General features: G+C 47.7%; 1 protein-coding gene across 1 annotated transcript; it reads left to right on the top strand.

The window, feature by feature from the left end:
* Positions 1 to 842: 842 nt before the first annotated feature.
* Positions 843 to 10,719, top strand: Wdr13 (WD repeat domain 13). Its single transcript, XM_005352811.2, has 9 exons — positions 843 to 1,501; positions 2,125 to 2,365; positions 3,954 to 4,063; positions 4,182 to 4,312; positions 4,835 to 5,142; positions 5,905 to 6,085; positions 6,177 to 6,318; positions 7,866 to 7,984; positions 8,371 to 10,719. Exons 1-9 carry the CDS (start codon positions 1,461 to 1,463, stop codon positions 8,553 to 8,555), a joined length of 1,458 nt encoding a protein of 485 aa, XP_005352868.1. The 5' UTR covers positions 843 to 1,460; the 3' UTR covers positions 8,556 to 10,719.
* The last annotated feature ends 2,117 nt before the right edge of the window (positions 10,720 to 12,836 follow it).

Below are 12,836 nucleotides of genomic sequence, written 5' to 3'. Positions count from 1 at the left end.
AATAAGTAAATAAATATTTAAAAAAAAAGAAAATTGGGTCAGCTGCTATAGTATAGTAAGAAACTGTATTACACATAGAGTTTCTTTGCTTGCTTTAAAAAAAAACTTAACGTGTATGCCACAGCACACCTGTGGACGTCAGAAGACAACTCCAGGGACTGGGTTCTTTCCTTCCACCTTTACATGGGATCTAGCGAAAGGCTTGTGCAACATCTCCACCCTGCTTGCTTGCTTTTTGATACAGGCTCTCACTACATAACCCAGGGTGGCCTGGAATTGAGTATGTAGGCCAGGCTGGATTCACACTCATGCTCCTCCTGCTACACTCCCCCCGCCTTCCTCTTTATAGGATGACCATTATGCTAGACTCCGAGATGAATATTTGCGGTACAGATTCTAGCTTAAAGTGAATTACAGAGAAGTGGGGTAGTTCCCTTGGGTCAAACCCCCCAAGGCTTGTTTTTCCTGATTGCATCTTGTTACTTAAAACCCTCAAGTTTCAAAGTTTCCTAGGGGCGACCATTCCAAGTCCAGTTAGTTTCTCCCCGTGAACACACACACACACGCGGATTCTTCTCATCACATCGGTTTCCAGGATTCATCACTGCTCTAAGAAGTAAATACTCTTGGAGTCAGTCCCTGCATGTATGGTCAGGTTCTGCATATACTTTATTCAAGTTTTGCCTGGCCAAATTTGTGCTGCTGAGAAGCAGCCTAAACCACTTTCACAAGAAAGTCATTATTTCTGATTTTTAGCAAGTGTTTGACATACATACTCACCCTGTTCCTCTGACCCCAGTGCTTTACCCCTGTGTATAAAAAAGGTGTCGGGGGAAATGACTAGAACTCAAGGGGTGGAGCCTCTATCCTTTTACAGGAAACTACAATCCTTTAATGCGCCTGCGAGGCTCCCACGCCCTGGGAAAGGTTCCTATCGATTTGCTCTGTGCTCCGCAGCTCTTTCTGGCTGCAGGCAGCCATCTTGCCTGGAGCTTGAGACAGGGAAGAGAGAAGGAATTGGTGACACCGGGCTCAGGGCCGCCCCGGGGGCCTCGGGAGCCAGGGGCAGCCCCGGAGGTGGTCCTGGGTCCTGGGCAATGCTCTAGGGTCACAAAAGGGAGGGGCAGAGGACAGAGGGCTTGATGGGTGGAGAATCAAACAAGATTTGCTGGGTGGGGGAGGGGCGTTGCTGAGGCAACTGGAGAGGGCGGGGTCATGTCTGAATTGCTGCTGTGAGTCACCCGGAGTGCTGCCCAGGAAAGGCAGGGCTGGGGTGATGACCATGCTAAAGACCCAGTGGGATTTCGCGACATCACCTGTGTGGAGGGACTTCGTGTCTATGGCAGCTGTCACCTGGTGGAAGGGGCGGAACTAGATTTCCTCTGCCTGCGACGCCGGCATTCCAAGCACTTGTCCTGCAGGCTCCCGCAGGCAGACGCATCATAGAAGGAAGCCAGGGAATGGCCGCGGTGTGGCAGCAAGTCTTAGCAGTGGACGCGAGGTGAGGCGTGGGGTTGGAGCCCATGGGAGCGGAACCTACTGTGGTGCATGAGCAATGGCGATCAGTGAGGCTGGGCGGAGAACTTGGCTGGTGAGGCTGCGTGAGCATGCGCAGTTAACTTGGTGTCTGATTCCCCGCGGTGAAGTGGCCCGGCCAGAGCAGGTTCTAAAGAGCATGCTGGGAAATGCTGTTAGATACGGGCATGCGCAAAGAGACTTCGCGTGGGTAGTGGAAGTCAGACTGGTGACTTCCTATCTAGCTCTTATTGCCTGTCCTCTTCCCCAACTTTTCTTGATACCACTACCCTACTATTATTACCCAATTGCTACCCCATATTACATGACCCTAACCTCCATTGCTGTACATTGCCAATCTGACGTTTGCCATCATGCTAGACTGATAATATAGTTGGCTCCGACTGACCACAGCAGAGCTGCAGATTGACTATATTATCTCCAGATTGACCTTTTCATCATACCTGTTATTAATCAGAATCGCCCCCATCACAGTACTCTTACCATCCCAATCACTGCCTAACACCTCATTGCACTACCCTATGCCTTGAGCTGATTTATTCCCTCTGTCCTGTGCCTGCTGCCTGCCCTGCCTCCTGGACCCTACAGGTACAACGCCTACCGCACACCAACGTTTCCACAGTTTCGGACCCAGTATATCCGCCGGCGCAGCCAGCTGCTGCGGGAGAATGCCAAGGCTGGGCACCCCCCAGCACTGCGTCGGCAGTACCTGAGGCTACGGGGCCAGCTATTGGGCCAGCGCTACGGGCCACTCTCTGAGCCAGGCAGTGCTCGTGCCTATAGCAACAGCATTGTCCGCAGCAGCCGCACTACCCTTGACCGAATGGAGGTGAGCTCCTGGCTGCACCACCCCACCTGCCACATATCTCCTCGACATCCATAGTTACCACGGCCTTTTGTCAAACACGGTGATGTACAAAAGTATTGTTCCATTGTCCGTAGAGGACTAAAAGATAATATAGCAACTAAGTCAATAAACATAAGGGGGCTGGAGAGATGGCTCAGAGGTTAAGAGCTCTGGCTGCTCGTCCAGAGGTCCTGAGTTCAATTCTCAGCAACCACATGGTGGCTCACAGCCGTCTATAATGAGATCTGGTGCCCTCTTCTGGCATGCAGGCATACATGGAGGCAGAATGTTGTATGCAAAATAAATAAAACTTAAGAATTTTAAAAAATAAAAAAATAAGCATGATAGACAGGTAGTGAATTAGAAAAACACGGAGCAGCCGGGCGGTGGTGGCGCACGCCTTTAATCCCAGCACTCGGGAGGCAGAGGCAGGCGGATCTCTGTGAGTTCGAGACCAGCCTGGTCTACAGAGCTAGTTCCAGGACAGGCTCCAAAGCCACAGAGAAACCCTGTCTCGAAAAACCAAAAAAAAAAAAAGAAAAACATGGAGCAAGTCAGATTAATGAGTTGATAATTACCATGGTATAGCAGGGAATGCTATGATAATCACATAAAATGGACTTAGGAGACACAAAAGAGAGTTTGGTGCAGGGATGTAGTTCAGTGATAGAGGGCTTGTCTAGTATGTCTGAGGCTGATGGTTCTATTCCCAGCAAAGAAGAATGTGAAAAGCCACGGGCTGGAGAGATGGCTCAGTGGTTAAGAGCACTGACTGCTCTTCCAGAGGTCCTGAGTTCAATTCTCAGCAACCACATGGTGGCTCACAACCATCTGTAATGAGATCTGGTGCCTTCTTCTGGCCTGCAAGTATATATGCAAGCAGAACACTGTATATGTAATAAAAAAATAAGTCACTACTTTGAGCTAATGGAGGAAGCTATGTTTGTTTTTTTAAAACTTTATTTAACTTTATTTCATGTGTATTGGTATAATGATGTCAGATTCTCTGGAACTGGAGCTACAGACAGCTGTGAGCTGCCATGTGGGTGCTGGGAATTGAACCCAGGTCCACTGGAGGAACAGTCAGTGCTCTTAACCACTGAGCCATCTCACCAGCCCCCGGAAGCTATGTTTAATAGGGAAGACTTCTCTCTGAGGAGGTAACAGTGAAACCTGACTGAAGTGAGAGACTAATTCAAGTGGTTTCCTGAGGGAAAATAGTTGTTCTTTGTGTAGAAAACATGTCTGTACTAAGGATGTGTTGAGCAGGGCAAGGACAGAAACAGGTGCTCGTGAAGAAACTTTTGAAGCAAGTGAGCATAGTGGTGGCAGGTGCCATGTGTGGTGAGAAGGGATCAGGTCTGGTCATATTTTGAAGGCTCCAGACATTGGTGGTTCTCAGAGACTAATTTCTCTTCTTTTTGAGACAGGATCTCACCATGTAGCCCAGGCTGGCCTCAGATTCACCATGTAGCCAAGGCAGGCCTTGAGCTCAGTGATCTTTCTGCCTCAGTTTCCCAAGCACTGAAATTAGAGGTATGCACCATCCCTGACCCTGTCTTGATTGCAGGACTTTGAAGATGACCCTCGAGCCCTGGGGGCCCGAGGACACCGCCGATCTGTCAGCCGAGGCTCCTACCAGCTCCAGGCACAGATGAATCGTGCAGTCTATGAGGACAGGTACATACCAGAGGCAGGCAGAGGGTGGAGGTTCCTGAGGAAGAGAGGGGCCCTGGGATATGGCAGTCTAAACACCCTACCTACCTCCTATCACCCCCTACTTCCTGTTGGGGCTCAGGCCTCCCGGCAGTGTGGTACCCACATCGGTGGCAGAGGCAAGCCGGGCCATGGCCGGGGACACATCGTTGAGTGAAAACTATGCCTTTGCAGGCATGTACCATGTTTTTGACCAGCACGTGGATGAGGCAGGTAAGCTAATGAGTGGTGGGACCAAACCAAACATTTGTTCGAACAGCTACTACCCAAGGCACCTGACACCACACCTCAGAAGGAGAAATTACCTCTCATAAAACCATTAGCAAATGCAAAAGCCCTCTGCAAAGTGCTCTGCAAAGTTGTTATATTAGGTACTGCAAAGAGAGCCACAGAAACTCAAGAGAGCCCTCTTTAGCAGACTGCCTGAGCTCATGAGTCACTTGGAAGAGTTCAGAGCCTTTGCTGATGATAACTTCCTTGCAGAGGGCATAGTTGACTATATTGTGAAGGTTTTCAAACCCATGAGAGCTTGATTATTGTAAAGTACTCAGTAATGCAGTGCGAGCTTTTTTGCATTGTTCAAAGTGCCATTAAGATTTAGAGAGCATGTTGGTAGTAGGTGTTCTAAGGTTTACAACTGCCTTTGACGGCCAAGGAAAGCCTTTTGTGGAGGCTACCATTCCTTGTGCTCAGTGAGTATGCTTACTCCCTCAAATGGCTCCTTGGCATTTGCAGTCCCAAGGGTGCGCTTCGCCAATGATGACCGACACCGCTTGGCCTGCTGTTCACTGGACGGCAGCATCTCACTGTGCCAGCTGGTGCCTGCCCCACCCACTGTGCTCCATGTGCTACGGGGCCACACGCGTGGTGTCTCTGACTTCGCCTGGTCCCTCTCCAATGACATCCTCGTGTCCACCTCCCTCGATGCCACCATGCGCATCTGGGCCTCCGAGGACGGCCGCTGCATCCGTGAGATCCCTGACCCTGATGGCGCTGAACTGCTGTGCTGCACCTTCCAGCCCGTCAACAACAACCTCACTGTGGTCAGGCTCCAGGACACCTGCTCACCAAGGGCGGGCATGCTGGGTCTGGAGAGCTGTTTGGGGGCACCAGAGTATAAAGTTTAATACCCCCAAGTCCTATAACAGCAGTCCTGTGGTCAGACTCAAAGGGAAACAGACCAACAAAAGCATAGTTCATGGTCAGGGAAGGCCTTGCTGTAGTAGATAGACTTCTGGGCTAGGTGGGGGGTCATGGCCCTGGGATTCCTAGGGTCTTGTCACCACAGTCTTACAGTTTTCTGTCTACAGAAGCTGCTGCTAGGGAGCATGATGATGGGGCTGAACACTCATTTAATCTATCAGGGGCAGCCCTACTGTGGTCAGACTCCAGGACAGACTGGGCAGAGGGCAGAGGAAGGACATAGAAAGTCTGGCATGGCCTGGGGGTAGGGAGTCGCGATATAGGGTAACAACAGGCTATGAGTAAGCTAGTGCTTGGGGTTCTCTGGCTCATTTCAATGGTAGCAGCTTATGGGCTCCACGAGGAAGCAGGACAGGGTGCAAGGAAAAGATGCAAGGGTATTATAAGCCCAAATTTTCAGACTGGCCAAAGGGCAGCATTTTGGCTCTGAGACTACCTTCGTCTCATGAGCAACTGGCCTATTGTGGACATATTGAGGGGTTAGCTAGGAAGTAGGAGTTAGGCCTGGGTCACCTTCCAGTGTGCCTGCCACAGTCCCACTGTCTTAAACTCAAGGAAGGACTAGATGGGTCAGAATGATGGTGTATGTATTCCACTCACAGGTGGGGAATGCCAAGCACAATGTGCATGTCATGAACATCTCCACAGGCAAGAAAGTGAAGGGTGGCTCCAGCAAACTGACAGGCCGTGTCCTTGCCCTGTCCTTTGATGCCCCTGGCCGGCTTCTCTGGGCAGGTGATGACCGCGGTAGTGTCTTCTCCTTTCTCTTTGACATGGCCACAGGTAGGCAGGCCACAGACCTATGTTTTGGTGCCCTTTTTTGTATTCTCCACGGACTTGGTCCTTGTCCTCACCTTTGCCTCCACTGATTCAGGGAAGCTGACCAAAGCCAAGCGACTAGTGGTGCACGAGGGCAGCCCTGTCACCAGCATCTCTGCCCGATCCTGGGTCAGCCGGGAAGCGCGGGATCCCTCACTGCTCATCAATGCCTGCCTCAACAAACTGCTGCTCTACAGGTGGGTTCCTCCCCAACTGGGGCCATCTGGGCCTGCAGGGCCCATCCTTCCATCCGAGTGGAGGAGCAAGGCCCATCTCCAGCATATTCAATTCACCGAGGCTGGGGCTCTGACCTCATAATATGATGAGAGTAGAGGTGGGGACGTAGCTTAGTGGCAGAGTGCTTGTCTATCCTCAGAAACAGACACACACACATAATACATAGTATGGTGATACATGGCCTACAATGTACGTAGTGTACAACATAATCATATCAATAGCAACATAAATAGGAATAACAGTAACAAGCCCCTACGTGAACATTGCTATGGCCAGACCCTGTTCAAGGCACTCCATACATATCACTGTATTTAATCCTCACAACAGTCTGGGAAGTAGTTACCATTATTGTCTCCATTGTATAGTTAAGCAAACTAAGACAAAATACATAAAGGACTGCGAAAGTGGCTCAGTGGTAGGGCACTTGCCTAGCCTAGCATGTATGAGACTATGGATTCCACTCCCAATACTAGAATTAAAGAAAAAAATACCAGCTCTTTGTTTTGAATTTTTTCACATTTATTTATTTGTGTATGTATGTGAGTGCTCACATATCATGGAGCATATATGGAGGTCAGAGGACAGCATGTGAAAGCCTGTTCTGTCCTTCCATGCAGGTTCCAGGAATCAAACTCAAGTTGTCAGACCTGGCAGCAAATGTCTTTTCCCACTTGAGTCCTCTCTCCAGTTCCCTTTCTTTTTCTTCATTTGGTGCTGGGAATTGAATCCAGAACTTTGTACATGCTAATAAAACTTTACCACTGAGATTTCACCCACAACCTATATTATTTTGTTATTTTGATTTGGGAACAGAATTCATTCTTCCCACCCATCTTTCAAAAACGATGCTTTTTTAAAGCTGGACATAAACTCATGCCCTACTAGGCATGGTGGCGCACGCCTTTAATCCCAGCACTCGGAAGGCAGAGGCAGGTGGATCTCTGTGAGTTCGAGGCCAGCCTGGTCTACAGAGCAAGTTCCAGTACAGGCACCAAAAAGTACAGAGAAACCCTGTCTCAAAAAAACAAAGAAAAAAAACTCCAAGGGGCTGGGAGAGGGCTCAGCAGCATTATCAGATGTTGATCTTATAGATGACTGAGGTTCAGTTCTCAGCATTCACAACTGTCTGTAATTCCAGTTCCAGGGGATCCAGCACCTTCTTCTGGTCTGCTCCAGTACTATACATTCACAGTGCACACACATACATGCAGGCAGAACACCCATATACATAAAATGAAAATAAATAAAATGAAAAAAAAAATGCTAGGGGTGATGATAGACACCTATGGTGCCAAGCAACTCTAAGGGCTGAAGCAGGGGGATCACTTGAATGCCTGAGTTTAGAGATGGCTTGTCCAACATAGTAAGACTCTGTCTCCAAATGCAAAAATAATTCATGAACATTGTAAATATCTCAAATACAGGATTCAGAACATAAACTGCCCACCACTAGTCATCTCCTGGAGCTTAGGCTGTGCCCTGACCCTTTCTTTTGCCTTCTCTTCAGAGTGGTGGACAATGAAGGTACCCTGCAATTGAAGAGAAGCTTCCCCATTGAGCAGAGCTCACATCCCGTGCGCAGTATCTTCTGCCCCCTCATGTCCTTCCGCCAGGGGGCCTGTGTGGGTAAGTGCTCAGGAGCAGGGGACCTGGGTAACTGGGAAGAAGCAGAGGCCAGTGTAGCTGCCAGCCTGGCTCCATCATCATGATATCCTGATGCCATGACTTCCTGGGTCTTGTGCTCTAACAGCCTCATACCTAAACACTTTAGACATGGAGCCACAGACAGCTTGGGAACTTCATAGCTGAGACACAGACCCCACACTTCCTAAAACCTCACATACTACCCACAGAAGCAAAGGAGGCAGATGAACTCCCATTTAGACTAATAGGTAGTTCCTTTTAGACTACCCAAAGCTACATGAGGCCCTCACACCTCATAGAACCTCAAGGCCCTCCTACTGGGGACACCACAGTAGCCTTCTGATGCTCTCTCCCTCTCATCTGGACAGTGACAGGCAGTGAGGATATGTGCGTTCACTTCTTTGATGTGGAGCGGGCGGCCAAAGCTGCTGTCAACAAGCTGCAGGGCCACAGTGCGCCTGTGCTTGACGTCAGCTTCAACTGCGACGAGAGTCTGCTGGCTTCCAGTGACGCCAGTGGCATGGTCATCGTCTGGAGACGAGAGCAAAAGTAGGGTTCTGCCAGCCCTGCACAGCTCACTGTTCCCTCCTCTCTAGTCTTGTGTTGTAAATAAAATTTCTGTGGTTGTGTTGAGGGGCAACTCCCAGGTCTCTCCCACAAGGAGGCACTAGGGAGTACTGAGCCCTCCGGTTGATTGGGGATGGCTTCCTCAGTTGTGCAGTAATGTGTTCATCCATTCAACAAGCCCTGAGTATTTGCTGTGATGTGTCACGTAGTTGTGCAGTCAGTAGACAGGAATGAGAGTACCAACTGTGATGTCAGGAACTGTTCTGAAAAGGAAGGATACTGCTGTGGCCTCAACCAACAGAAATCCTGCCCTTGTGGGCTTGCATCCTAGGAGAGGCAAGCATTCGGTAGACAAAGTACAGCCATTCCTCGGAGTATAATTTGCTTTATAATTTTTCAACTTTTTGATCTTACAGTGCTACAGAATCACACACATATACCCAGTATTGTTTTCTACTTTCAGTGTGGTGTTCAGTAAATTACATGAGCTAGTCAACATTTTGTTATAAATTAGACTTTACATTAGGTAAGTTTGCCTACCTGTAGAATAATGTCAGTGTTCTGAGTGCATTGGAGGCAGGTGGGCTAAGCTAGGGTGTTTGGTAGGTTAGGCATGTTAATGCGTTTTCAATTAAGACAGATTCATCCAGAAGCATCTGTATAAACGAGGATAGTTAAAGATGAGTGGCATGAAGAAAAACAAAGGGAGGGAAGGAGACGAGGTTGCAGGAACGGGAGGAGTGGGAGCTTCTTTCAGCAATGCTATCAGGAGAAATGTTCCTGACAGGATGGTGTTTTAAAGATCTGAATGAAATGAGGGAGGTAACAGAATATCCTCAACAGAAAGAGGCACTGAGACTGGAGTGTCAGAGGATGACCAAGCCGAGTGTGATAGGTGACATTAGACAGGGCTTTAGGGCTTCTTGGACCGTGGTGAGGAGCTTGACTTTTCCTGATCCTGAGTGAGGGAGGTTGGAGTGAGGAGTCAGACAGCCATAGAGAAATTAGGAGAGGAATGTTGAGTTCAACCGCAGCGGCTTCATCAGATTAGGTTATAAAACTTCCCAAGATGACAGCTTCTGTGCGGGTGGGCCCCACACTTACCTGTGGCCCACAAACAGGAAGTAGAAGTGTTGAGTTCTTTGAGTTCTAGGTTGGCACGCAGGCACCCATGGACTCGGGCTGAGCTACAGCCCCTGAGGAAGAAATAGAAAATCTGTAAGTTCACCCCTATCTCCTCCCATGTCCCTCCAGGGCCCCAATTTAAGCCCTGGACCAGGTCAGAGACCAAATGCTAATCTCTAATATTGGGTATTAGCAAGGAAATAAGTTCCAGACTTATTGTCCATGATTAGAATCATGAAGAATTTTCAGTTTGAAGAATCACTAGGAGCTCTTAGAGCTAGCTCATCCTCCCAGATTCATATGCTGCTACTTTTGCATCAGGTGGAACTGCAGCTAACATCTTGGGACCTCAGTCACCAACCTAGTAGCACAGTGTTGCTGAGCTGTGGAACTAGCAGCAGATCTTTGATGGAAGGAGATAATTCCTTGTTTGTTTAATCTGTTTATTAGTGTGATCACTTGTAGCCAAAAGCATGTCTGGCTCCATCAGTCAGATCTTAGGCAAATGGTTATGAGATAAGGATATCTAAGTGAGCTGGACTGGCCATGTTGTGTCAAAGTCGTGGAAGTGTGCCAACATTCCTAATCCAGCTTCAGGGTCAGTGATTTCCTATGAGGACTGTACAGTACAGCTGAAAGATACAGGGAAGTGTAGCAGACACCAATTAAATGCTGATCTTTAAAGGGACCCTCCCAAGACTAGCAGTTCAGAACTGTGCTAACTCTTTCCTGTACCAGACAGATTCACGGCTTCAACCAAGCTCTATAGGTAGCAAGATAATTGGGGGAAATACAAGTTTTCTCTAACTTCTGTTTCTTCATGTTCTTCATTTCCTTTAATGAGTCTGGTTTCTGGGTGATTAATGATGAATTTTGTTTGCATGATTTTGGGGGTTTCCTCCTTGTAAAATTTTTGAGGTGGCAGAGTTGACATTCCACTTTAAAGTCCTCTTGGTGGCACTTTTGACTCACAACCTAAAGGAAACTAAGCACTGAGTAAACAAGGAAGAATAAAAATAATGTTATTGGTCAAACTTGGGCCTCTCTTCATTTGTCTCTCATCACTGTGCCTCTGGCTTGACATCAGAATTCTGTTCATCATTCCATCATCAATGCTGCTTTACTTTCTTTTCAGATCTAGTCCTGGTCTACACCCTTTGTCTGATTTTGACCCTGGGTGTTTGTCAACTGCTACACTAGCAAGAGCAACTCGGGGCTAAGCCTGGAGCCGAGCATTTCTTTAATTATCACCCCACTGATGTGTGCCACTAGTCAAATCTGAAACCTGAGCTACCGCTAATTGTCTACTGGTCTGACTCTGAACTTGAATATGGACTCCTGTTAATTTTGTGCTGATTATTATCAATCTTAACCATATATCCGGAACTCTGTTATTGTACCATCAGTTCCCTTAATGTTATTCATTTCAACCTCTATACTGACAGTAAATGATCATGTTATCCAATCTTAAGCCCAGGCCTCTGTCAACTATTCCGCCATTACTATGTCTTTGGTCTGGCCTCAGATCTGGGCATTTGTTTAGTTTCGTTTCTAGGGAAGGAGCCCAGACCTGCATGCTTAGCAAAAGTTATACCCCTGAAGCATACACCTGTTCCTGGGCATTTCTTACTGTTTTCTTCACCGATTCGTATCTACTATGGCCTCAAACTCGAACACTGTTTTGAGATAGTCTCTGTGTAGCCCAGACTAACCTCTAACTAATGACTGTCTTCTTGCTTCAGCCTCCCAAGTGCACCACCAGGCCTAGTCAGATAGTTTAGATTATTTTTTGTTTCAATTTAAAATAGTTTTTACTTTATGTGTATGGTTGTTTTGCCTGTATGTATGTATGTGTGCCATTAATATCTGGTATCCACAGAGGCCAGAAGACGTTGTCAGATCTCCTGGAACTGGAATTGCAGACACATTTCTAGGCCACTGTGTTGGTGCTGGGAACCAAACCTGGGTCCTCTGGAAGAGTAGCTAGTGTTCATAGCCGGTGAGCCATCTCTCCAGCCATCAGATACTTTTCCATTCTACTACTGTTGATGTCCCTATGGCCTGCTCTGAGACCTGGACCTCTGTTAATGCCTCCACCATCGGGACCTCTACCTTTAGCTTCAGTTCCCGTCAGTGTCATGGTATTCTAGACTCCAACTTGGGATGCTGTGGGTCCACTCTCAATACATCTTTCCAAGACCACTGAATCCAGAGCTGGGTTACCTCATGAGCAATGGTCTTCAGGTCTAAAACCTGAAAACTCGAGCCTCTTAGTTTTTCCATACTCAGTGTTTCTGGAAGCTTGGGAAAGTAGTCCCCTCTTCTTTTCACATCTTCCCTCCAACTCTGGCCTCTATTTTCTCTCTTTTTCTCCCCACTGCTCCATGGCCTTTCTTTTTTTAAATTGTTTTTATTGCACCACTGGCATTTATTTTCTATTCCTCTATAACTACTCTGATCTTGATCTTAGGCAAAATCAGTTCCTCTTGGCATGCCTCACACTCTTGTGTCTGTTAACTATTCCGTGACCTTTTCTCCTTGGTTCTAATCCTGAATTCCTCCAAACTGTTTCACCATTAATACCCTTTTAGTATTAAGTATTGAAATTCTGGATGAATATTCTTTGGCTCAATCTTGAATCTAGGTCTCTGGTTAATACCCCACCACCCCTGACCCTCTGCTCCAGCTGGGCCTTTGTGAATTCTAGCACTATGAAGATATCTCTGGTCTGACCTTGAATCAGACTCCACACAAAGCTCCTTTGGAGGCTGGAAAGACTGCTCAGAGGTTAAAAGCCCTTGCTGCTCTTCCAGAGGACCCAAGTTTGGTTCCCAGCACCCACATCAGTTGGCTCATAACCACCTGTAACCCCTCTGTCCAGCGGACAGTCAGAAGTCAGTCCTTCTGACTTCTGCAGACACTCACACATGGCATACACATACATAGACATACACACATTTACAAAAGTAAAATCTTTTTGTTTTATTTTGGTTTGGTTTTGGCTTTCTGAGACATGGTTTTTCTATGTAGCCTGGTTGTCCTGGAACTTACTTTGTAGACCAGGCTGGGCTCAAACTCAGAGATCCGCCTGCCTCTGCCTTCCAAGTGCTGGATCTAAAGGCATGTGCCACCACTGCCCACC

The sequence above is a fragment of the Microtus ochrogaster genome, chromosome 10 (assembly GCF_000317375.1).
Source record: "Microtus ochrogaster isolate Prairie Vole_2 chromosome 10, MicOch1.0, whole genome shotgun sequence".
NCBI classification, from domain to species: Eukaryota; Metazoa; Chordata; class Mammalia; order Rodentia; family Cricetidae; genus Microtus; species Microtus ochrogaster.
This window is presented reverse-complemented; position numbering and strand designations above follow the sequence as displayed.